The sequence below is a fragment of the Jaculus jaculus genome, chromosome 4 (assembly GCF_020740685.1).
Source record: "Jaculus jaculus isolate mJacJac1 chromosome 4, mJacJac1.mat.Y.cur, whole genome shotgun sequence".
Lineage (NCBI taxonomy): Eukaryota > Metazoa > Chordata > Mammalia > Rodentia > Dipodidae > Jaculus > Jaculus jaculus.
Window position 1 is genome coordinate 18362226 of NC_059105.1, and position 24126 is coordinate 18386351.

Here is a 24126-nt window from a genome sequence, read left to right on the forward strand (position 1 = left end):
GTAGAGCGAGTCTGCTTCCTTTTTGCCATCACAGGCTTCTGCCTGTGCAGGATAGTACTGGCTTTATGAATGGTCACCATCCAGGTATTTCTTGTTTTTTATTTTTAATATTTATTAAATTTGAGAGGTGGGGGAGGTGCTCCAGGGCCTCTAGCCACTGCAAATGAACTCCATATGCAGTGTTATGTGGTGCATCTGGCTATATATGGGTCCTGGGGAATCAAACCTTGGTCCTTTGGTTTTGTAGACAAGCGCCTTAACCGATAAGCCATCTCTCCAGCCCCCCCCCCACCACCGTTTGCTTGTTACTGCTGAGAGTGACCCTGGTGTTCTTTGGGGTGATGGTGGTCTGCATGTAGGAGGTGACTGGATTTTGTTGGCTGGTTCACTTTTATGGCCACCATGACATCTTTGCTATTCTCTGCCAGCTTCACTCCCACAGCCAATTGTAACCTGGCCTGAGGGCCTTCAGGTGGTTGGGCTCAGTGTTCTATGTTGCTTATCTTTCTTGTTCAGGAGACTGGGGTAGTTCCCATCTCACACCTGGTTCCTCTTCTTCTGATGGCCAAAGATAGAAAAAGAACCATGTATGTTGTGTAAGCTTGTCTTTAGTGTCAGTCTTGTTTGTTAAGATGTGCTGTGCTGAGTACATGGACATAGCCAGGCACACAGTAATTTACCAAAGATGGAAAATGAATTCTTTGAGAAAGATTTGAGAGTGCTGAGCTCAGTTTTCAACAGAAGAGTTGACCACTTGGTATGATGTTTCTTCAGATTTTTATAAAGCCTGAATCTTAACCGCTAAGCCATCTCTCCAGCCCAAAAAGCCTGAATCTTTATGCCAGGTAGTAGTAGTTATTGTGGAAGATTGGCTAAGAGGAAATGGGTAAAAATTAAAGCGGATAAGACCTTATTGGCTTAGATCAGTGGGGGAAGTTTTGGAGTATCTATTATAGACAAAATAGTCAATTCCAGCTAGCTTTGTAATTGTCTGTGTGAAAGGCAGGGATTAGGTCCAGTGGTTTTTGCCAGATCTTTTCCACTCTGATTCAGGAAGTTCATGGTTAAATTGAGAGCAGAGGTTGAGGTTGAAGATGGTAAAGTTCTCACAGTGGTGCTTACTGGTGCTTTGCACATCACCTTTACCTCACCTCAGCCCCGTTTGATATTCCTTTTGTGAGCTGGGAATGAGCTGATTGTTTTTCAGTGATCTAAAATTAGGTATGCAGTTACTGGAACTCTCTCTCCCCCGCCCTCCACCAGGTAGGTTCTCTCTCCAGCTCAGGCTGACCTGGCACTCACTCTGTAGTCCTGTAGTCCCAGGCTAGCCTTGAACTCATGGCAAATCCTCCTACCTTTACCTCCTGAGTGTTAGGATTAAAGGTGCAGGCCACCATGCCCAGTGGAACTCTATTTTAAAAAATGTTTTTATTTGTTTGAGACAGAGAGAAACATACAGTGGCAGACAGAGCAAGAGAGTATGTGTGTGCCAAGACCTCTAGCCACTGCAAATGAACTCCAGATGCTTGTACCACTATGCATCTGGCTTTACCTAGGTACTAAGGAATGAAACCCAGGAGTCAGGTTTTACAAACAACTGCCTTTAACTGCTGAGTCATTTCTCAACCCAGAACTCTTTTAATTGCTAAAACTGAGTAGTATTGTTATAGTTTCTGCCACTTATTCTTATTTTTGAAAATATTTATTTGTAAGAAGAGAGAAAGAATATAAGAGAGAAGGGAATGGATACACCAGGGCCTTTTGTCATTGCAAATGACCTCCAGTGCATGGGCCACTTTGTACATATGATTTTATATGGGTACTGGGGAATTGAACCCAGGCTGTCAGGTTTTACAAGCAAGCACCTTTAACCATTGAACCGTCTTCTCACCCCACCTACTCCTATTTTGACTGTATGTAATATGGTAAGTTGGGAGAGTGACAGGTATTTGATGGAATAAGAAGCACACAGCAAAGGTCTTTACAAACCCACAACAGAGGAGTTCCAGGCAGAACAATGGCTTTTTTTTTTTTTTTTTAATCAGGTACTGGGGATTGAACCCAGGGCTTCACATATGATTGGCAAGTACTCTACCACTTACCTATGTCCTGAGCCCTCCTTTTACTTTTTATTTTGAGAGAGTGTCTTATTAAGTAGTCTAGGTTGCTCCTGAACCCTTTGTTCAGCTCAGACTGGTCTTGAACTTGGTTTTCTCTGGGGTCTTGGGCACTCAGCCACCTGTCGTCTACACTCTGTAGTGGTCAGTGGAAGTTTTGTCTGTAGTAAACTTTGTTTTTCCTCTTCAGCTTGCAGAAGGAACCAATGCTGCTTATTTGCAGTTGCTGAATCTCTTTGCCTATGGAACATACCCAGATTACATAGGTGAGTTGGTTAACATCTTTCAGAAGACATATCTTCATTATGTCATGCCATTTGTAGGGTCACTGAGGTTTGAGATGTAAGGTGTATGTGTGTGGGTAGGCTATATATCATTCTGCTGTGTCCCATAGGTAGCCTCATGTTGCAGTCCGGTTCACATTGCTGGTAGAAATCACCCAACCAAGAGCAGCTTCTGGGAAAAAGAGATTTATTTTGGCTTACAGGCTCGAGGGGAAGCTCCATGATGGCAGGGGAAAACGATGGCATGAGCACAGGATGGACATCACCCCCTGGCCAACATAAGGTGGACCACAGCAACAGGAGGGTGTGCCAAACACTGGCATGGGGAAACTGGCTATAAAGCCCATAAGCCCACCCCCAACAATACACTCCCTCCAGGAGGCATTAATTCCCCAATTTCCATCAGCTGGGAACCTAGCATTCAGAACACCTAAGTTTATGAGGGACACCTGAGTCAAACCACCACATTCTGCCCCTGGCCTCCATAAACTGATATCCATACATGATGTAAAATACAATGCATTCATCTCATTTTAAAAGTCCCCATAGTTTTTATCAATCCCAATGATGTTCATACATTCCCATAGACCAAGATCTTTTAACTGAGCCATAATACCAAAAAATAACCTCAAAAAACCCATAATGGCACAGAATAAATATTCACACTGCAAAAGATGGCATTGGGCATAGCAAAGAAGCATCCAACCAATACAAGATTTAAAACAACCAGGGCAAATATCAAACTCTGTAGCTTCAAGTCCAGCAACTCTAACCAGTGACAAATCTTCAAGTCCAATAATTCTAACCAGCAACAAGTCTCTGGCATTCCAATTCCGCCCCTCCAGCTAGGCTACTCACAGTCCTGGAAAACTTCATCGGGGCCGGTAGCTCCTCAGCAGCCATTTCATGGTCCCAGCATCTCCACTGGGTCTCCAGTGCAAGCCACAGTTCATCCTCATGGCCCCATGGGGTCTCTATGCAGGCAACCAGCAAACCCGCTTCACACTGCCCATAGCCATTTCCAAAACACAAGACCGTGTTGCAAACTCAATGACCCTCTTTCCAGCATTTCTTATACTCCATGATACCAGGTAGGGTGCCAATTTGTTAATCTGTGGGGGAATAAAGCAGACTTTGAAGAACAGGACACTCCTTGAGCACTCAGGCCCCTTCAAAAGAGTCTACATTCTTCCTATTGCCCCAGCACAGTTCAGCTAGTCCAGTCTCAAAGGTTGTAATCTCTCAGTTGCAGCTGAATGGGCAACAGTTCACCCAAAGATTTTTCTTTCTGTGCCATATCCCTCTGCACACACCAGTTCATTTCTACGCAAAGCAACCCTGCACAACTTCTCAGGACATGGGCACAAGAGCAAGCTTCTCACACAAACTGCTAACCCAGTCCAGGCAAAGCTTTTTCTCACGCTCATAAGCCAAACCTCACAGTCCATAGTTCTTACTGCATTCAGGTCTTGCAGCTCAGACCAGAACAGTCCATCAAGCTGTACTTATAGCACTGCAAGGCATCTCTTAGGCCAAGGTTTCAACTCCTTCCACTTTCCTCTTGAAAATCAGCTCCAAAAAGGCTGAAGCCACATAGTCAGGTGTCTAGCAGCAACCCCACTCCTGGTACCACTTTACTGTTGCAGTCTGGTTCACATTGCTGGTAGAAATCACCCAACCAAGAGCAGCTTCTGGGAAAAAAAGATTTATTTTGGCTTACAGGCTTGAGGGGAAGCTCCACGACGGCAGGGGAAAACGATGGCATGAGCAGAGGGTGGACATTACCCCTTGGCCAACATAAGGTGAACCACAGCAACAGAAGGGTGTGCCAAACACTGGCATGGGGAAACTGGCTATAAAGCCCATAAGCCCACCCCCAACAATACACTCCCTCCAGGAGGCATTAATTCCCCAATCTCCATCAGCTGGGAACCTAGCATTCAGAACACCTAAGTTTATGGGTGACACCTGAATCAAACCACCACCCCTCACAAAAGAATTTCCCCTTGTACCTTTATTTATTTGACCAAGAAAGGGGGAGAGTGAGAGAATGAGCGTGTCAAGGTCTCCAGCCACTGAACGAACTCCAGATGTGTGTACTCCCTTGTGCATCTGTCTAACATGGATCCTGGGGAATTGAACCTGGGTCCTTTAGCTTTGCGGGCAAACGCCTTAACCACTAAGCCATCCCTCCAGCCCATCCCTTCATACCTTTTAATTTCCTGATGAGATGAGATTCTTGAGAACTGTTGTTTGTAGAGCGTCTGGAGTGCTGGAAAATGTCAGAATGCCCCCAGCAGAATATTTTAGTGTTTTAAGTGATATATGTGTGTGTGTGCGTGTGTGTGTGTCTTGTTTTTATGAAACAGGGTCTCAGTGTGTAGTACAGGCTGGCCTTGAAAATGCAATCCTCCTGCCTCAGTCTTCTGAGCACTGGGAATATAGGTATGAGCTACCATGCCTGACTTAAATGTTATCAAAATACTACCATATTGAAGAAAGCCTGGAGAATGTATAAAAATGGTGTCATAGATATGGCATTGCCATAAGCATTATGTTTTTCTCCCTTACACTTGTGTTTTCCATTATAGAAGTATAATTAGATTACATATGTAATTTCATATCTTGCCTTTTCCTCCACTTACTTCACAAGCCTTTATAATTTAAATCTTTGTGCTTTTTTTTTTTTTTTTCAAGGTAGGGTCTCACTTTAGCTCAGGCTGACCTGGAATTCTCTATGTAGTCTCAGAGTGGTATTGCCCATGCTGACTACAAACCTCCTGCCTCAACTTCCTAAGTGTTGAAATTTCACCTGTGTGCCATCTTGCCTAGCTTGTGCTTAGTACTTAAGTTATTCTGTAGCCTACCTTTTTACTACTGAGCTACAAGCCTAGCCCGTTTGAGTTGTTTCCAAATTATGGTCTTAAATATCAGGAATGAGGAACTTACATGTTCAAATACCAACTTAACCTTATTCTTGACCACTTTTTTCTGACCTCCCTAGTTTTGTTTTGTCCCCTCCTCCCCCCTCCCTTTCTTTCCCATCTTTTGGTGGCATGATAGTAACCTCATATTCAAGACCTCCTTTGCTGTCACCTTGCCTCCCTCTCTGGCCACATCTACTTTGTTGCCCTCAGGTTGAGCTGTTGCCACTTCTAGCACTGCACACCTTTCTGATCTTCTCTTTGTTCTAATGAGTGCATTTTTGTTTCTGTTCTCATGTGTGGAGGCAGCATTGCAGAGATCTGGAACCAATTTGCCTGCATTATATTCTAGTTCCACTTCTACTAGTTGTGTATCTTTTAACGAATTAAAATGATTTTAGGTACCTCAATTTCCTTATCTATAAAATGAGAGTAATGATACAAGTGCATAGTCCCTTACCTGCACCCCTTGAGGCTAGATGATGTAATATGTGATATGTGTGCCTTTTTATGTAACATTCTCAGAGGGGTGTAGGCAGTATCTTGTACTCAAACATATCCATAATTTTGCTGTAAAACAAGTGAGTATTCACAAATAGACTAAAGATCCAACCTTGTTCTGAGTAGGAGTTGTCACTCAATGAAGAATTTCAGCACCATGCTTAAAGAAAAGAAAAAAAATCCATTGAAATGCAACGTTTTGGAATCCAGAATTATGGTTAAGGGGATTGAGAATATTTGGAAGCTGTCTGATGGCATAGGTGTGAGAATCAGCTAGATGTGTGTATGTATGGATAGATTTGTGTGCGCACTATATGTTGCTGTTGTTATTATTATTATTCTCATTTTCAAGGTAGGGTTTCACTCTAGTCCAGGCTGACCTGGAATTCACTGTGTATTCAGGGTTGCCTTGAACTCATGGTGATCCTCCTACCTCTCTGCTCCCGAGTGCTGGGATGAAAGATGTGCGCCACCATGGCTGGCTCTATATGTTATTTATAGCTGTTGCTGTGATCATCAATGTTATTACTAAACACTGTACATCCCTCAAGGTTCATTTTAAACTTTTCCTCCTTTTTTCTTTCCTTCTTCCATGAAGCCTTTGTCTTAGTCTCTTGTACTTCTTGGACCCCCAGTTTTGTTTTTTTTTTTTCAAGGTTGGGTCTCATTCTAGCTCAGTTCTCCCTCTTTTTTTTTTTTTCCGAGGTAGGGTCTCACTCTAGCTCAGGCTGACCTGGAATTCACTATGTAGTCTCAGGGTGGCCTTCAACTCATGGTGATCTTCCTACCTCCACCTCCTGAGTGCTGGGATTAAAGGTGTGTACCACCACGCCTGGCTTTCTCCCTGTTTTTTTTTTTTTTAATATTTTATTTATTTTTACTTAAGAGAGATTGGGGGTGGGAGGGAGAGAAAGGGGCAGATGAGAGAGAATGGGTTCACCAGGACCTCTAGCCACTTCACATGAACTCCAGACACATGCACCACCTTGTGCATCTGGTGGGCACTGGGGAATCGAACTGGGTCCTTAGGCTTTGTAGGCAAGCACCTTAACCACTAAGCCATCCCTCCAGCCCTCTTTTCCCTCCTTGTTCCTTTAATCCCCACTCTTTTGCTTTCATTTAATCTTTCCATCTTTTCTCATATTTTGTATCTGTCAGTAATTTTGCTTTGTATCTGTAGTTATTGAAACATCTGATTGTAAAACTAAGACCAAGCATGGTGGTTTATGTTTGGAATCCTGGCACTCAGGCAGAGGCAAGTGGATCAGAAGTTTAATGCCATCTTTGGCTACATAGTAAGTTTGAAGCCAGCCTTGCTATATGAGACTGTGTTTCAGAAAACAAAAACTGGTAAAGACTGAGGACAGGTCCAGGGTCGCTGAGTTGTATTAACTCTGTGGTTAGTCCCTCAGGAATTATGTGGTATAGCAACTCTGACAAAGCACAAACTACACATCCCTTTTAACACAGTGCAGCATAACAGATGCTCAGTGAAGATTTGTTGATGAGCTTTACCAAGGGTGCAAACAGGACTCCATTAAGATAGTTGTCATTTAGTTTGTCCATGCTGTGCTTTTTAGGAGATACACTCCTTGTGTAGAGAAAGAATATTCCCTTTTCGGAACCAAGCACATGGTCTTCCAGAGAAGAGAGGAGGCACTCGGGGGTGTGGTTGGGAGGATAATGTGTAGTTGTGACAGTGATTCGGTGGTAGATTGGATGGGGAATCGATGGGCTTATGAAACCATAAAAGAAATCCTGATTTTATTTTGTGTCTTGATTCTTGTGGTGGGTGGGACTGAGCAGCCAACAAGGAGAGCCTGCCGGAACTGAGCACAGCTCAGCAGAACAAGCTGAAGCATCTTACCATCGTGAGTTTGGCATCGAGAATGAAGGTCAGTCCCAAACCCTTCCTGATTTCTTTTGCTGAACCTGACTTAGTGTCTCATTGCCATCCATGGGAGAACTTCCAGTTAGCCATATCCTATATGCATGTAATTTACTTGGCAGAGGATAAAAGAGAAAAAAGATAACAAAGTGGTGTAGAGAGCTACTCCCCATTCCATTCAGGAAAAGCATTCCTAGCAGTGGGTGACTGAGTAGATTTCTATTCTGGCATGCTGTGGGGTTTATTGAGGGGAAACATTTTGCCATGTTAAGGAGGGTCTGATCTTAAAATGCTGTTTAACAGTACATCTTTTTCACATAAGAAAGCATTCTTTCTTTATTTTTTCTTACATTGAGACATAATTCTACAAGCAAGAGCCATTTCTCCAGCCAGAGACAGAATCTTACTGTGTAGCCGAGGCTGACCTCAAACCCACTGTGTAGCACAGGTTGGCCTTGAGCTCACAAAAATTCTCCTGTCTCAGCCTCCCAAGAGCTGGGATCACCTGTGACCTCAGCAAGGAATCTTGCAGGAGTTAAAAACTTCTTCTGTTGGTCAGTGTCCAGAGAACCGCACGCAGGCTAGAGGAAAAACTTGGTATGTTGAATTTGCTGAAAGGAAGAATTTTTTTTTCAAGGTAGGGTCTCACCCTAGTCCAGGCTGACCTGGAATTCACTATGTAGTCTCAGGGTGGCCTTGAACTCACAGTAATCCTCCTACCTCTGTCTCCCGAGTGCTGGGATTAAAGGCATGCGTCACCACGCCCGGCTAAGAATTTTTTTTGGAGGCAGAGTCTCCTGAAAGGTCGATTTTTTTTTTTTTTTTAATTTACTCATTTTGTGGTACTGAGGATTGAACCCTGGGCTTTGTGCATGTTGGGCAAATACTCTGTCAATGAGCCACAAGCCCCAGCCCAGGGAGGCAGATTTCTAATATTCTGTCTTTCACTGGGATTTTTAGGGTTAATTACATTAGCTTGAAGTTTTGCCTCATATGGTAACTTTACATATTTTACCCATTTATTTTTTGTTTCATGTGTTAACATTAGACCCTAACTTGTAAGATTCCATTCTATAATGGGTGCCCCAGTTGAAGCCTTGAAGCTAGCTGTTCTTAGTCACTGGTGGGGAGAGCTCGGTCTCTGTTAACTGTGATTGGATTTGGCTGTCTGCCCACTCCTTCCCTGTGTCTAAGATTTTGTGAGAGTATGCCTTTGGAAAAATTTGCTTTTTCCATTTTCCCCACTGTAATTGAGTTTGAGAGTTATATCTTTTTTCCTAGATTTTCTTTTCAGTTGCTGAGGTAATTTTTTTTTATCTCATCATAAATTTCTGATTTCAGCTGGTATTTTCAGGTGGGAGTCTTCTCTTTCTGCTCTCCCTCTTCTCTTCCTTATTCTGGGTATCGGATTCAGGGACTGGAACTCTGCCTTATGCATGCTAGGCAAGCATTCTACTATTGTACTCTCTTCACAACCTAGAGAGCGCTCTTTTCTTGGGAAATGAGGCCCTGAACTTTTTCTTTGCCTAATCAAGGACTTCTCAACCATGGTAAAGCCCACCCATCATCCTTAGAGAGCATGGCTGTAGGTCAGAGAAACCCCATCTAGATATGTTTGCTTGTTTATCTTCTGTGTGTGAAGCTTCCTCTTGTCTGTCTAAAGATTTGATCCCTTTATATTTAAACTAATAGTGATGCCTCAGAGGATTTGTAGAAAACAGGATGTGTAGCTGTCTTGTTGTCTTAGAGTCATGCAAAATGTTGATGCCCAATAAATAAAGGACTATTGTTGAAGGCTCCATATGGCTGCAAGAGTCTCTGAAAGTAAGTGTAAGCTTCAGAATGACCTGGGAGCTGGCCATCTGCCCTGTCCACTGTAGGTAGATAGGTAGGTAGCTGTGCTGGCATGCAAGATCTTTTCTTTTTTCCTATTCCTCTGCTGGACAAGCAACCTATTCTCTCCAGAGATTTCTGGGATCTGTTGTTGGTTTGTCATCATCATGCATTACATACAATCTGCAAGTGTCCAGAAGGTGGCAGTAACACATACTGAGTCTTTCTATATTTCCCTCTCTTTGGAGGATGTTTAAGATCTGTTAGTGTGTGGAAGCTGAGGGCTGGGTGAAGTCTAGGTTGCAGAGAACTAGGAGGGTGCCTTCTTGGATGCTATAAAGCCTTGTTTGGGTAGTTCATTTATCTCCTGTTGCTTTAGATAGTAATAATTACTACTGGCCTGTATTGCCCAAGTACAGAGATAGCAATGGGTATGTGGGTAACACCTGAATTTTTTTGTTGTTGTTGTTGTTGTTTTGAAGTAGGGTCTCATTCTAGCCTGGGCTGACCTTGAATTCACACTGTAGCCTGGGTTGGCTTTAAACTCACTGCAGTCCTCCTACCTCAGCTTCCTGAGTACTAGGATCAAAAGTGTGCCACCATACCCAGCCTACCTCTAATTTTATTAATGCTTGCCAGATGGTGTTTACAACTGTCACATGACCTTATCCACAGTGTATCCCTTACTCTGTGCTGCTGAAGGATTTGGAGATGAGGAATCTCCGAGAACTAGAAGACCTCATCATTGAGGCTGTCTACACTGACATCATCCAGGGCAAGCTGGACCAACGAAACCAGCTGCTAGAAGTGGATTTCTGCATTGGCCGTGACATCAGAAAGAAGGATATCAATAATATTGTCAAGACCTTGCATGAATGGTGAGGCTGAAAAAAGGAGGGGGGATGTCTAGCATGCCCTTTGTGTCTCTTTACAAAATGTGATCTCCAGAAGTCAACTCAGGGTTTGGGGAAGGCCTTTGGGGGCTGTTAGATAGCTTGGGGCCTTAGGGAAGTGATCCAGAGCATTCTGCATTTGTGATTATAGCTGTGTGGCATCAGGAATCATTTCATGCTTTCTAGTACTGGCATTGTAAATTTGATCGTTTCTTAGGGTCAGCTTGGGGCTACTTAACGGTTACAAAATATACAGGTGGAGCAGAGTTTTTGCACCCTAGCTCTGTAGCACTAATCCAGCACCTTTCAAACATACTCAGTTTGGCCAAGCTCAGGAAGCTGATATTTGTCAGTAACAAATGGGGCTGGTGTTAGGCTTTTCTGATTTGGAAGCAAGAGCCTTTAACTTAAACACTGAGCTATCTCATCAGTCCCACTTTTCTGTTTTGGAACACAGACCTACAGAATATCTTATGACTATGTTCTAGTATATGAAGAACTCTACAGCCAAGTGTGGTGATCCCAGCACTTGGAAGGCTGAACCCAGAGGATTGTAAACTCAAGGCCAGCCTGGGCTACATAGCATGACTGTGTCTCAACAGGGGCTGGAAAGAGAACTCAGTGGTTAAGGTGCTTGCCTGCAAATCCTAATGACAAGGGTTCAATTCTGCAGTACCCATGTAAAGCCAGATGCATGTTTCTAGTGGCTAGAGATCCTGGCATACCCATTCTTTGTCTTTCTCTGCTTGCAAATAAATTAAAACAAAAACTTTTTTTTTTTTCTTTTTGGTTTTTCGAGGTAGGGTCTCACTCTAGCCCAGGCTGACCTGGAATTCACTATGGAGTCTCAGGGTAGCCTCAAACTTGCAGTGATTCTCCTTCCTCTGCCTCCCAGTGCTGGGATTAAAGGCGTGCGCCACCATACCCGGCTTAAAAATATGTTTTAAAAAACAACTAAAAATCGGGCTGGAGAGATGGCTTAGAGATTAAGATGCTTGCCTATAAAGCCAAAGGACCTAGGTTTGATTCTCCAGGACCCACATAACCCAGATGCACAAGGTGGCGCATGTGTTTGGAATTCGTTTGCAGTGGCTGAAGGCCGTGGCATGCCCATTCTCATTCTCTCTCTCTGTCTCTCTCAGTGCTTCTCAAATAAAATAAAATCAGAAGTTTTAAAAAAGTGTTTAACTGGGTGGAATCTGGGAAGCAGGAGTTTCCCTGGTTTCCTTTGGTGTCATCCAGTTTGTTGTTGGGTGACCCCGGCTATGAGTCCAGGGGGATGTGTCAAGTCAGCTTGGGGGTAGGTCAGGAGCTGGAAATGTCTTAGTGTGCTCAGCAGCTTTTCTATGAAACTGAGAACAGGGGCTTGCTAGGAGAATCACACAGCTTGTAGACTCCAAACCTCATGAAGCTCATCTTGCTAATGGGACCGTTACAACAGAGTATGAACAGCACACTTCCACCCACTGAGCAGTGCTGCCAGCTTCCAGAGAGCAGCTTCTAGAGGCAGGTAACAATAGAGCCCTTTTCACACCCACTGAGATGGCAGACTACGTGGGTGGACTGTGCAGTGTTAGCTAGTAGCTCAGATCAAGTTACTTTTTTTTTTTTTTTTTTAAAGAATAGAGAGGTAGAAAGATAAAAAGAAACCCAGCTATTTCCCCTAGCTGACTTGGCAGAGCTTTTTAAGAATCAGAAGAAACAGGGCTGGAGAGATGGCTTAGGAGTCAAGGCGCATGCCTGCGAAGGCTAAGGACCCAGGTTTGATTCTCCAGGTTTCAAGCGAGATGCACATAGTGGTGCATGTGTCTGGAGTTCATTTGCAGTGGCTAGAGGCCCTGGCATGCCTATTCTTACTCCCCCCCCCCTCAAATAAATAAATAAATAGACAAATTAAAAAAAAAAAAAGAATCAGAAGGAATAGAAGCTGCCCATTACCAGGTAAGCTCTCTATGATGCAGAAGCTCTGGCTTGATATGTTCTATATTGAGTTTGGGGCTTTATTAGTAATAATTGCTTTAAAGAAGGAGCTATGAGATGTCTGTTGTTAAGCACCAAGCTAAACATTCAACTCTCTCATTTAGTCTTCAGAGTAATTAGCTTAACAGGTGGTGTTCCCATTCTGCAGATGGCACAGCTAAGGCTCAGAGATGTGAATGATTTGCCTGAGGTGTGTCTTAGAACAGGCCTTGACTGCAGACCTATGTAATCCTGGACACTCTGCCTTTAGCATCATGCCCTATTGCCATGTAACATTGCTTCCTTACCTTATTACATCCAATAGCTACTTTAATGTTCCTTTCTAGTTTTCCTGTCAAATTTGTAGATATCATGAATCACCTTACAATTTTAAAAGATACTTAGTAGCTTATGGATAGTAAAAAGAAGAGATAAAAGGAAAATGATTTATAATATGATTATATGCATAGAGATAGGTAAATAAGCAAGCATAACTGTCTAAGGAGATTGATGTTTTCAGGGGTTCACTTGTACTTGCAAGTGTGTGCACATTGTGTGTGTAAATAGAACAAGCAGTATGAACATGGATAGCATGAGATTCTAAACTTTTGGTAAAGTTCTGGGCAAAACAAAATCAAACTTCCATGCATTTTTATGACAGTTGTATTTTTGTAAGATGTAATACATATTAAAATTAAAAAAAAAATAAAAATTTTAAAAAGTGTTTAAAAACAACTGAAAATAAATGAAATGAAAGTAAAAAGACTGGGACATTTGGGTATGTTCTCATTTTAAAGGGACTTGATACTTGCAAGAGATGTTACACATTCTGTAGGGGTTTATTATGGAGTTATTTAAGTGATTTGAGGTTTATAAAGCCAAATCAACTTAGTGAAGTTTTAAGTTTATATTATTTATTTACTTAAAATTTTTTGTTTATTTGGAGAGAGAGCGAATATGAATATGGATATACCAGGGCTTTTAGTCACTGCAAACAAAATCCAGATGTACGTGCCACCTTGTGCATCTGGTTTATATGGATATTGGGGAATTGAACCTAGGTCCTTAGGCTTCACAAGCAAGCACCTTATCCATTAAGCCATTTCTCCAGCCCATAGTTTTTTTTAAAATTTGTGTGTGTGTGTATGTATGTATGTGTATATATAAATAATTTTGAGGTAAGGTCTTGCTCTAGCCCAGGCTGATCTGGAATTTTGGCTGGTCTCAAGCTCACAGTGATTCTCTTACCTCTGCCTCTCCAGTACTGGGATTAAAGGCATAGGCTGCCAAGTCTTATTTTTCAAAATTGTTTTATTTATGTATTTGAGAGGGGAAGAGAGCAGAGAGAAAGAGAGCCAGAGTCAGGGCCTCCTACCTGTGCAAATGAACTCCAGACGCTTGTGCCACTCTGTGTTTTGGGCTTTATGTAGGTATTGGGATTTGAATCTGGGCTTTCAGGCTTTGCAAACAAGCCCCTTTGATCACTGAACCAATCTCCCCAGCCTGATGTTGCAGTTAGTTTTGAAGGAGGGCTGGGAATAGATAATTTGGAGGTGAGGAGATTTTGTTTCCAGGTAAGTTCATGGCATGTTATAGATAACAAAGAAGAGTGGACAGCTTTGTATAGAGGGATGGGACATTTTATTTATTTATTTAGAAATAGGACTAACTGTAGGCCACGGATGAACCTAATAATGGTACCAAACTGCCTGTATTTGCTGAATACAAAACTAATAAAAAAATAATAATAATAAAAGAAATAGGACTAACCGTAGCCTAGGCTTGCCATGAACTGGGAGCAGTTCCCCTGCCTCAACCTTCTGAGTGTTGGGATTATAGATATGAGCCACCATACCCAGCTTTTTTTTTTTTTTTTGGTTTATTTTTATTTATTTATTTGAAAGTGACAGGCAGAAAGAGGCAGAGAGAGAGAGAGAGAGAGAGAGAAGGGTGCGCCAGGGCCTCTAGCCACTGCAAAGGAAATCCAGATGTGTGCGCCCCCTTGTGCATCTGGCTATTGTGGGTCCTGGAGAATCGAGCCTCGAACCTGGGTTCTTAGGCTTCACAGGCAAGCACTTAACTGTGCAGCCCCCCCCCCTTTTTTTTTTGACAAAGGATCTCACTCTGGCCCAGGCTGAGCTGGAATTCACTCTGTGGCCCAGTTTGGTCTTGAACTCATAGCATTCTTGCTACCTTAGCCTCCTGAGTTCTGGGATTAAAGGCATGTGCCCTCACACCTGGCTTGGATGCTGTTTAGGAAAAAGATTTTGTTTTTGTTTTTTTTTTTGCAAGGTAGGGTCTCACTCTACCTCAAGCTGACCTGGAATTCACTATGTAGTCACAGGGTGGCCTCAAACTCATGGTGATCCTCCTACCTCTGCCTCTCAGGCCTGGTTTAGGAAAAGGATTTTTAATCAGTGTTACCTGTAGAGTCTGTCCCTTTGCCTTCTGTCTTACAGCCTGTAAAGTCATGGTCTGTAAAGGTTGGCAATTGGAGCTGTGTTCCAAGAAAATGCCACTATATTTGTGACTTGTGTTGCATATTTAGATAACTTTGCTTGGAATGAGGGGAGAGACAGAAGACTTGGCAGATAGGGTGCTGAAGGAAGTCTCTTAAGTTAGTTGAAGGCCTTTCAGAGGGAGTCCCCTAGGCTAGAAGAGGTTTCCTGGCCTCTTGGCTGCTCAGGGCTGGGTTTCTCTGTTGCAGGTGTGATGGCTGTGAAGCAGTTCTTCTTGGCATCGAGCAGCAGGTTTTGAGAGCCAATCAGTACAAAGAGAGCCACCACCGGACTCAGCAGCAGGTGGAAGCAGAGGTAAGGAGGAAGGGGATGCTTGCTTCTCTCTGCAGGGTGGACCTGAATAGTCCCTTGCAGTGCTTTCATTTCTGTCACATTTCTTGGTGTGGATGAAATAGACAGTCTCCAGATCTGAGTTTGATACTAGGATGTGGGGATTTGTGGGGACATAGCTCCTGTTCTTGAGGTTTGGTACGGGGTGTAGGGATTGCTGGGATACAGCTCCTGCTTTTGATGCTTTGTCTCCTTTTTGGATCTCGTCCGGTGCATGGTAAACAGGTTTGGATTGCAGAGGTTATAATTCTTCGGTGTACATACACTCTGCAGTAGTTGAGCAAAAGAAAACAAGTTTGGGAACGGGCACAAGGCCAAGTGTGGCTATGACACCTTTAATCCCAGCACCTGGGAGGATTGCTATAAGTTTGAGGCCAGCCTGAGACTACAAAGTGACCTGGGCTAGAGTGAGACCCTACCTTGGCTTAGTGGCTAAAGCATTCGTCTAAGATTTGGCTCCCCAGGATCCACATAAGCCAGATGCACTAGGTGGCACATGTCCGGAGGTTGTTTGCAGTGGCTGGAGGCCCTAGTGTGTCCATTCTGTCTTTGCCTCTCTCAATTAAATACATAAATAAAAAAAAAATGGATAGAAGATGGGACTGGAGTGTAGCTCAGCAGTAGAGTGCTTGTCTAGTATGTTCAAAGCCCTGGGGTTGGATTCCCAACACTGCTTCCCCCCTAAAAAAATCCCAAAAGAGTGGTGGTGGTTACTAGCGGAGGTGGAGGGAAGGGTTTTGAGCATGATCACTGCTGGCTGCTTCTTGAGCTGAGTGTTGCTGATTGTGTGGCAAGTATGAAGGGAGGTGACATCATGGCCATTAATACAGGTGAATGAATGGTATAAGTTTGAGAATTCTGAACTGTTTCAGTTCCTTTTTTCATTTTTAAAATATATATTATTTTTATTTATTTGACAGAGAGAAAGGAGGGGGAGAAAGAGAGAGAGAATGGGCCCCCCAGGATCTCCAGCTACTGTATACAAACTCCAGGTGCATGTGCCACCTTGTGCATCTGTCTCACGTGGGTCCTGAGGAATGAACCTGGGTCCTTCGGCTTTGCAAGCAAGTTCCTTAACTGCTAAGCCATCCCTGTTTCAGTTTTTTTTTTTTTGTTTAATATTTTATTTATTTATTTGAGAGAGAGAGGAAGAGGCAGAGAGAAAGAGAGAAGGGTTGCGCCAGGGCCTACAGCCACTGCAAATGAACTCCAGACGCATGTGCTCCCTTGTACATCTGGTTTACGTGGGTCCTGGGGAATCTAACTGGGATCCTTAGGCTTCACAGGCAAATGCCTTAACCATAAGCCATTTCCCCAGCCCCCTTTCAGTTTCTTTTTTTAAAAAGGATTTTTATTTATTTATTTGAGAGAGAGGGAGGCAGATAGAGTGAGGGAGAGAACAGGTGTGTTAGGGCCTCTTGCCACTGCAAATGAACTCTCCATACACATTCACCACTTCATGCATCTGGCTTTACATGGGTACTGGGGAATTGAACCTGGGTGGTCAGGCTTTGCAAGCAAGCAAGCTCTGTTAACCGCTGAACCATTTCTCTAGTCCTCAGTTTCTTTCTTTCTTTCTTTTGTTCTTTCTTTCTTCCTTTTTAAAAAGTTTTTTCAAAGTAAGTTTCCCATTCTAGCTCAGGTTGACCTGGATCTAACTTTGTAGTCCCAGTCTGGCCTTGAACTCACAGCAATATTTATATCTCTGCCTCCCAAGTGCAGTGTTGAGATTAAAGGCATGTGCCACTATACCCAGTTTCTTCTTCTTCCTCCTTTTCCCTTTTCTCCTTCTTCTTCCTCTTTCCTTCTCCTCCTCCTTTTTCTTCCTTCTCCTTCTCCTCCTCCCTTTTCTTCTTCCTTTTCTTCTTCTTCTGCTGAGATGAAAGGCATGCCACCACCACACCTGCCTGGCTTTTTAGTAGTTTTATTTATTTACAAACAGAGAGACAAAGTGAATAAATGAATGAATGAATGTGGGTATGCTAGGTTCTCTTGCTGCTGCAAATGAGCTCCAGATGCATGTGCCACTTTGTGTATCTGGCTTTATGTGGGTACTGGAGAATTGAGCCTTGGGCTGGCAGGCTTGGCAAACAAGCACCTTTAACCACTGATCCATCTCCCCAGCTCTGTTCCAGTTTCTTTATGGTGAGGAATGTTCATCAGATAAAAGGAAAACAGATATGCATGGGACTACTATAGACACTTGTCTAATGCTTCAGGCACATCCTGTTAGCTAAGCAGTGTAATCTCTTGAAATCATGCCTAGGCTTTTTAATTCTTCTTGATATTGTCTTGCTCTGTAGCCTAGCTTGGCTTTGAACTCATGATCTTTCTGTCTCAGCCTCCTAAATGCTGGTATTACGTTATAGGTATGAACTATATAATTCATAAATCATGGCTATTTATTTTTCAGTTTTTAAAAAATATTTTTATTTATTTATTTCCAACTAGAGAGATAGAGAAGAAAGACAGAGAGAATGGGTGCACCAGGGCCTCCAGCCACTGCAAATGAACTCTAGATGTGTGTGCCCTCTTGTGCATCTGGCTAGCATCGGTCCTGGGGAATCGAACCTGGGTCCTTTGGCTTTGCAGGCAAATGCCTCAACTGCTAAGCCATCCCTCCAGCCCTACGTGGCCTAATTTTTGTAGACTTTTTTCCAATTGAGTTGGTGATCTTTTTTCCATTTGTCCTTGAGTTACATTGCTATTCTCAGCAGTGTTTTCTTTCTAAATCACATACAGCTTTCTGCTGAGTTGTGCCTTCCTGAGTCTTCCCTCTGAGTGAAGTGAGCCCTGTTACACACTGCCCAAGAATATGTTTTCATTTCAGCTTTCTAGAGAAATAACCCTACTTAGGTACACTTCTAGGCAGCACACTGGGGGGAGAGAGAACAGTAGCATTATGAGCCTTTCCCTGTCTTGAGCAGCACCCAGAGGGAGAGGAGTGATGAGTCAGGGCATCACAAACTCCTCCTCATTTACATTTGATTTTGGAATCTATTTTCCTTTATATTTGAATCTGCCCATGAACTTGTTATACATTCACAAAATAGGCTATGCTATACTCACATTACTAATAAAGCTAAAGTGAGCTCTGTTTTTTTATTATATAGAAAATCCCTCAGGGATTCAACTGGTGACAATTTTGAGGCTTGCTAATTGTTACAGCATGCTAAAAGTATGCCTTCTGGGTATCTCCTTGAGTACCCTTCTCTCCAGCTCTCATTTATTTTCTTTGTAGCATTTTTTCTAACTGTAGGCTCTTTTTCTTATTTGCTCCTTTTTAAAAAAAATTACTGCCGGGCATGGTGGCGCATGCCTTTAATTGCAGCACTTGAGAGGCAGAGGTAGGAGGTTCACTGTGAGTTTGAGGCCACCCTGAGAATGCAGAGTGAATTCCAGGTCAGCCTGAGCTAGAGTGAGACCCTACCTTGAAAAACCAAAAAAATTTAAAAAAAAAAGTACTTATTTGTGCTGTGCATGGTGGTATATGCCTGTACTCCAAACACTTGGGAGGCTGAGGTAGGAGGATCACTATCATTTCAAGGCCAGCCTGGAAGCTAGAGTGAGTTCCAAGTCAGCCTGGACTAGAGTGAGACCCTGCTTTGAATAAACAAACAAAATTTGTTTATTTGCATGTATGGAGTATGTCAGGGTCTCTTTCCACTGCAAATAAATGTTTGTCTGACTTTATATCAGTGGCTAGGGAACTGAACCTATGCTGACAAGGCTTTGCATGCAAACACCTTTAACTTCTGAGTCCTCCCCCCCACTCTTTATTTATTTATTTTTTTTCTCGATTTTTATTAACATTTTCCATGATTATAAAAAATATCCCATGGTAATACCCTCCCTCCCCGCCCCCGCACTTTCCCCTTTGAAATTCCATTCTCCTTCATAGTACCTCCCCATTTCAATCATTGTACTTACATATATACAATACCAACCTACTAAGTACCCTCCTCCCTTCCTTTCTCTTCCCTTTATATCTCCTTTTTAACTTACTGCTACTGAGTTTTTTCCTTCTCACGCAGAAGCCCAATCATTTGTAGCTAGGATCCACATATGAGAGAGAACATGTGGCGCTTGGCTTTCTGGGCCTGGGTTACCTCACTTAGTATAATCCTTTCCAGATCCATCCATTTTTCTGCAAATTTCATAACTTCATTTTTCTTTACCACTGAGTAGAACTCCATTGTATAAATGCGCCACATCTTCATTATCCATTCATCAGTTGAGGGACATCTAGGCTGGTTCCATTCCCCCTCTCTTTTGTAAGTGGATATTGCTTTGTAGCCCAGGCTGGCCTCTAACTCTCCATCCTCCTGCAACATGTACACATCATCATACCATTTAATGTCAGTCTTTGCTCTTCCTGCACTAGGAAGCTCTTCTTTTCTCTTTTGCTTAGTATATTTTTTGCATATTACCTAGTATTTGTGGTGGGTGTGTGTGGGTGTGCAGATGTGCGTTTAAGTACAGACCACAGAAGAGACTGTAGGGCTTCTTTTTCTGTCACTCATCTGATGTTTCTTTGAGACAGAGATTTTCACTGAACCCAGTGCTACTATTTCAGTCCTTTTGAACAAATTTACCTAAGTATGTAATACAGACCTCAGATACTGTAGTTTGGGGTTAGTTCTTGGAACCTGACCAGTGAGACCTGGTGATTCTCTTCTCCCCACAGGACTTGGGCTACAGGTTTGTGTGGCCAGGCCCAGCTGTTTATATTGGTGCTGGGGAATCAAATTTAGGATGAATAAGGCTCTCTCAGGCCCATATGCTTGCACAGCAAGTGCTTTTACCTGCTGAGCCATCTACCCAGCCCTTTGCTTGAGTATTTAAGGTCTCTGATAGTGCCAGGCTGCATTTTTGCCAGCAGGTCTGCAGGGTCACTGGAAAACTGTTGAGGCTTGTGTTTTGTAATGCTCTGTAAATTCTAGGCATCTAAGGGAGGCGTTGACCTACAAGCTTGTTCCTTGAGGAAAATCAGAAGGGACCTGGTCACATTTAGGCTAATGAATCCATTTAAAAGGGTGTTTGTTGTTCATTGAAGGAGGCTCTACAGAACAGGAATTAGATATCCCAAAATTTATAAGGTCAACATAGATTTTTAAAAACAATTTTTTTAAAGAGTTGTTGGGACAGTTAATTTTTTTTTTGTTTATTTTTATTTATTTGAAAGAGACACAGAGAGAAAGAGGTAAGATAGAGAGAGTGGGTGCGCCACGGCCTCCAGCCACTGCAAACAAACTCCAGACACATGCACCTCCTGGCTAACGTGGGTATTGGAGAATTGAGCCTCGAACTGGGGTCCTTAGGCTTCACAGGCAAGCACTTAACCGCTAAGCCATCTCTCCAGCACCCCCTCTATTTAAAATTTTTTGAGAGAGAGAGAATAGGCATGCCAGGACCATCACTGCTGTGAATGAACTCCAGATGTGTGTGCCCTCTTGTGACACATGTGTGATAGTGTGTGCTTATGTCACTGCATCTGGCTTGTGGGACCCAGAGATTTGAATATGAGTTCTTAGGCTTCGAGTTTTAGGTTTCACAGACAAGTGCCTTAATTGCCAAGCCATTTCTCCAGCCTTCAACATAGATTTAACTGGCCCTGCCTGGGAAGCTGGTTTAGAGCCCTCGAAGGAGCTATCTACACTCAGACCTGCCTAGCTCCTGGCTGAAGCTAGTTGACTCTTGTGGTCATTTGAATGTATGACCCCATAGACTCAGGTGTTTAATAAACTTGTAACATGGGCTGGAGGAGGTGCCACTGGGGGAGGATCCTGGGGTCCAGCCCAGAGGTGTGTCTGGGGACAGATCTGAGTCTAGCCCAAAGGTGTAGAGAGGGCAGTGTGAGCTCTGGAGGTGTTTATGCTTGCTGCTTTTGGTGTTTGCTGGCTATTTGGTTGATTTTTCTCTCTGCTTGGATCTATGAAAGGGAGCCAACTTCTGCCATCAATGGAACTTCCCCTGGATCTGTAAGCTTGAAATAAATCCCTTCTCCAAAACTGTGTGTGGTTGGATGCTTGTCCTAGCAATGTGAAACTTTCTACTATAACTTTTTTTTTTTTTAATTTTTATTAACATTTTCCATGATTATAAAAAAAATCCCATGGTAATTCCCTCCCCCCCCACTATAACTTTTAATGATCCCTTTAGCCACAAGTGAGTTGTTGGCTTAGTAATCCATTTTGTGAGATTTGTATATTTAAAATACCAGCAGTATAGCTGAGTTTTATGGAGGAGAAAGGCTCCATTTTTTTTGTGCATAGTAGACACTCCAAAAACTTCTCTTCTCCTCTTGGTGTTTGCATTTGCTTTCACATAATAACCCCTGCAGAGGACTTGGAGATGTGTGTGCTGGAATGTGAATGAGCCCCAGTGGTGGACCTGGTGATATGAGAGGACCTGCCAAGCAAGTGCAGGTTGAAGGGAGGCAGGGCAGTATGGGCTGGAAGTGGTCTCGGCAGGTTATATGGAAGAGGAGATCCAGTCTCTGGCCAGGGCTGGGGAAGGGGACAGCTGAGAGGTCTTTTGTCCAGGCTGGAATCATAGCGTTGTAGAGGGCCAAAAGGCAGAGATGAGATCAAGTCAGTGTTTCTGAGTGTTTTGTAGGGGACAAATTCTCCCTTTTGTTTCTTGGATATTAGGGATGCAGAGTAATCAAAACAGTAGCTTATTAAGAGGGTAGTTTATATAAGAGAAAACTGCCTGAGAAAAGAAACAGGTGTTTGAACAAAGAGAGAGGGTATCCATGTATATGTATGCCTTTTTGCTCAAAAGCATTTGATAGAATCCTGAACCAAAGGCTTTTAATTTGCTTCACTGTGAAATGGGAGGCAGGCTGCATTATCGTGGGAAGCAGACAGCAAGGAGAGGCTTATTATGCCCTTCTGTGAATGGGACAGGGTGACGCTCTGCCCATGGGAACTGTAGCAAGAACCTTTGAGTTCATGGGTAAGGATAGGCATTGGAAACTATGAGCTTTGAGAGCAAGCATGGGTATAGTCAAAGAATCAAACAGCAAAGTGACAAGAGCAGTTGCTGGGAGGCCCATAAGGCAGCATTGCCTGGGTGAAGTGCCACGGGTAGGGTTTGCTCTTGGCCAGAGACTGACCATGCCGCTCAGCCACAGTTACTTTCAGTTCAAGCATGGCCTGAATCACCTGAGACCACTGTGAAAACAAAGAAATGTTAGTTTCTTTTAAAAATATTTTATTTATGTATTTGCGAGGAGAGACAGAGTGAGGCAGATAAAGAGATCAGGTACACCAGGGCCTCTAGCCACTGCAGATGAACTCCAGATGCATGCACCACCATTTGCATTTGCGTCTGGTTTTACTTGGGTACTGGGAATTGAACCTGGGTCCTTTGGCTTTGCTGGCAAACATCTTAACTGCTAAGCCATTTCTGGCCCAGAAATGTAGTTTTTGACAGGCTTGTGATAACTATGCTCCAGTAACACGGGTGCAGGAGCTTGGAAATAGAGCCACTGTTCTGATCCTGATGATGTGCTTTTTTCTTACTCACATAGATGAATGAGACTCAGTAAATCTAAAATAATGCATCAGTATAGCACACTATAGCACTGATTGTTTATTTTAAGATTTAATACAGATTGGGCTGGGGAGATGGCTCTGTGTTTAAAGTCACATGCTTTCAAAGCCTGCTAACCTAGCTTCAGTTCTTCAGTACCTACATAAAGCTGGATACAAAGTGGCGTTTGCAAAAACACAGCGTACACACACACACACACACAAATAAATTAATTAATTAAAAAATCAAATTATGTGGTTGGAGAGATGGTTTAGTGGTTAAGGCATTTGCTTGCAAAGCCTAATGATCTGGGTTCAATTCCCTAGTGCCCATGTAAAGCCAGATGCACAAAGTGGTGCATGTATCTGGAGTTTGCAGTGGCTGGGGACCCAGGAGTACCCCTTCTCTCTGTCTTTCTTCTCTGTCTCTCTCTCTGCTTGCAAATAAATAAAAAATATTTAAAAAAAAATATTACACAGCCTGGGCTGGAGAGATGGCTTAGTGGTTAAGGCGTTTGCCCGTAAAGCCAAAGCATCCCAGTTCGATTCTGCAGGACCCACGTAAGCCAGATGCAGAAGGGGGCTCACACATCTGGAGTTCATTTTCAGTGGCTGGAGGCCCTGGCATGCCCCTCTCTCTCCCCCTCTTTCTTGCTGTCAAATAAATAAATAAAAAAATACTAAAAAATATTACACAGCCAACTTGAGGAAATGAGGTTAAATGGGGTTTAATAGCCAAGATGGAGTCAAGGAAACTATTTAAAAAAATTATTTGAAGTTGGGTGTGGTGGTGCATGCCTTTAATCCTAGCACTCAGGAGGTAGAGGTAGGAGGATCGCCGAGAGTTTGAGGCCACCCATATCTGGCTATTTTTAAAAAATATTTTTATTGTATTTAAACTGGGTGTGGTGGCACATGCCAGCCTGAGACTACATAGTGAATTCCAGGTCAGCCTGGACTAGAGTGAAACTCTACCTCAACCCCCCTCTCCCCAAAATATTTTTACTTATTTATTTGCAATTAGAGTGAGAGATAAAGAATATGAATGGGCATACCAGGGCCTGTAGCTACTGCAAATGAGCTCCAGATGCATGCGGATTTGCATCTGACTTACGTGGGTACTGGAGACTCAAATCTGGGTCATTCAGTTTTGCAGCCAAGTGCCTTAGCTGCTAAGACATTTCTCCAGCCCTGGATCCACATTTTCGTTGAACTCTTTGCCACATGTCTTCCAGGAACAATCCCTGTTTGTTTTTTCTCTTCTGGTTCCCGAAGATTATTTCAGGTTTTCTTGTGGGGCTGCTTCTCTGTGGGGCCCTAAGTATCGTAAGAAGAAGTTT

General features: G+C 43.1%; 1 protein-coding gene across 2 annotated transcripts in view; it reads left to right on the forward strand.

Moving 5' to 3' along the window:
- Nucleotides 1–24126, forward strand: part of Cops7b (COP9 signalosome subunit 7B) — a 40253-nt gene that overhangs the window by 14347 nt on the left and 1780 nt on the right. For both annotated transcript variants that reach the window (XM_045148326.1, XM_004662242.3), the window contains exons 3-6: nt 2308–2383; nt 7633–7721; nt 10223–10425; nt 15107–15212. In XM_045148326.1, the coding sequence (XP_045004261.1) occupies nt 2308–2383; nt 7633–7721; nt 10223–10425; nt 15107–15212 (474 nt within the window). The remainder of the gene's footprint in view (nt 1–2307; nt 2384–7632; nt 7722–10222; nt 10426–15106; nt 15213–24126) is intronic.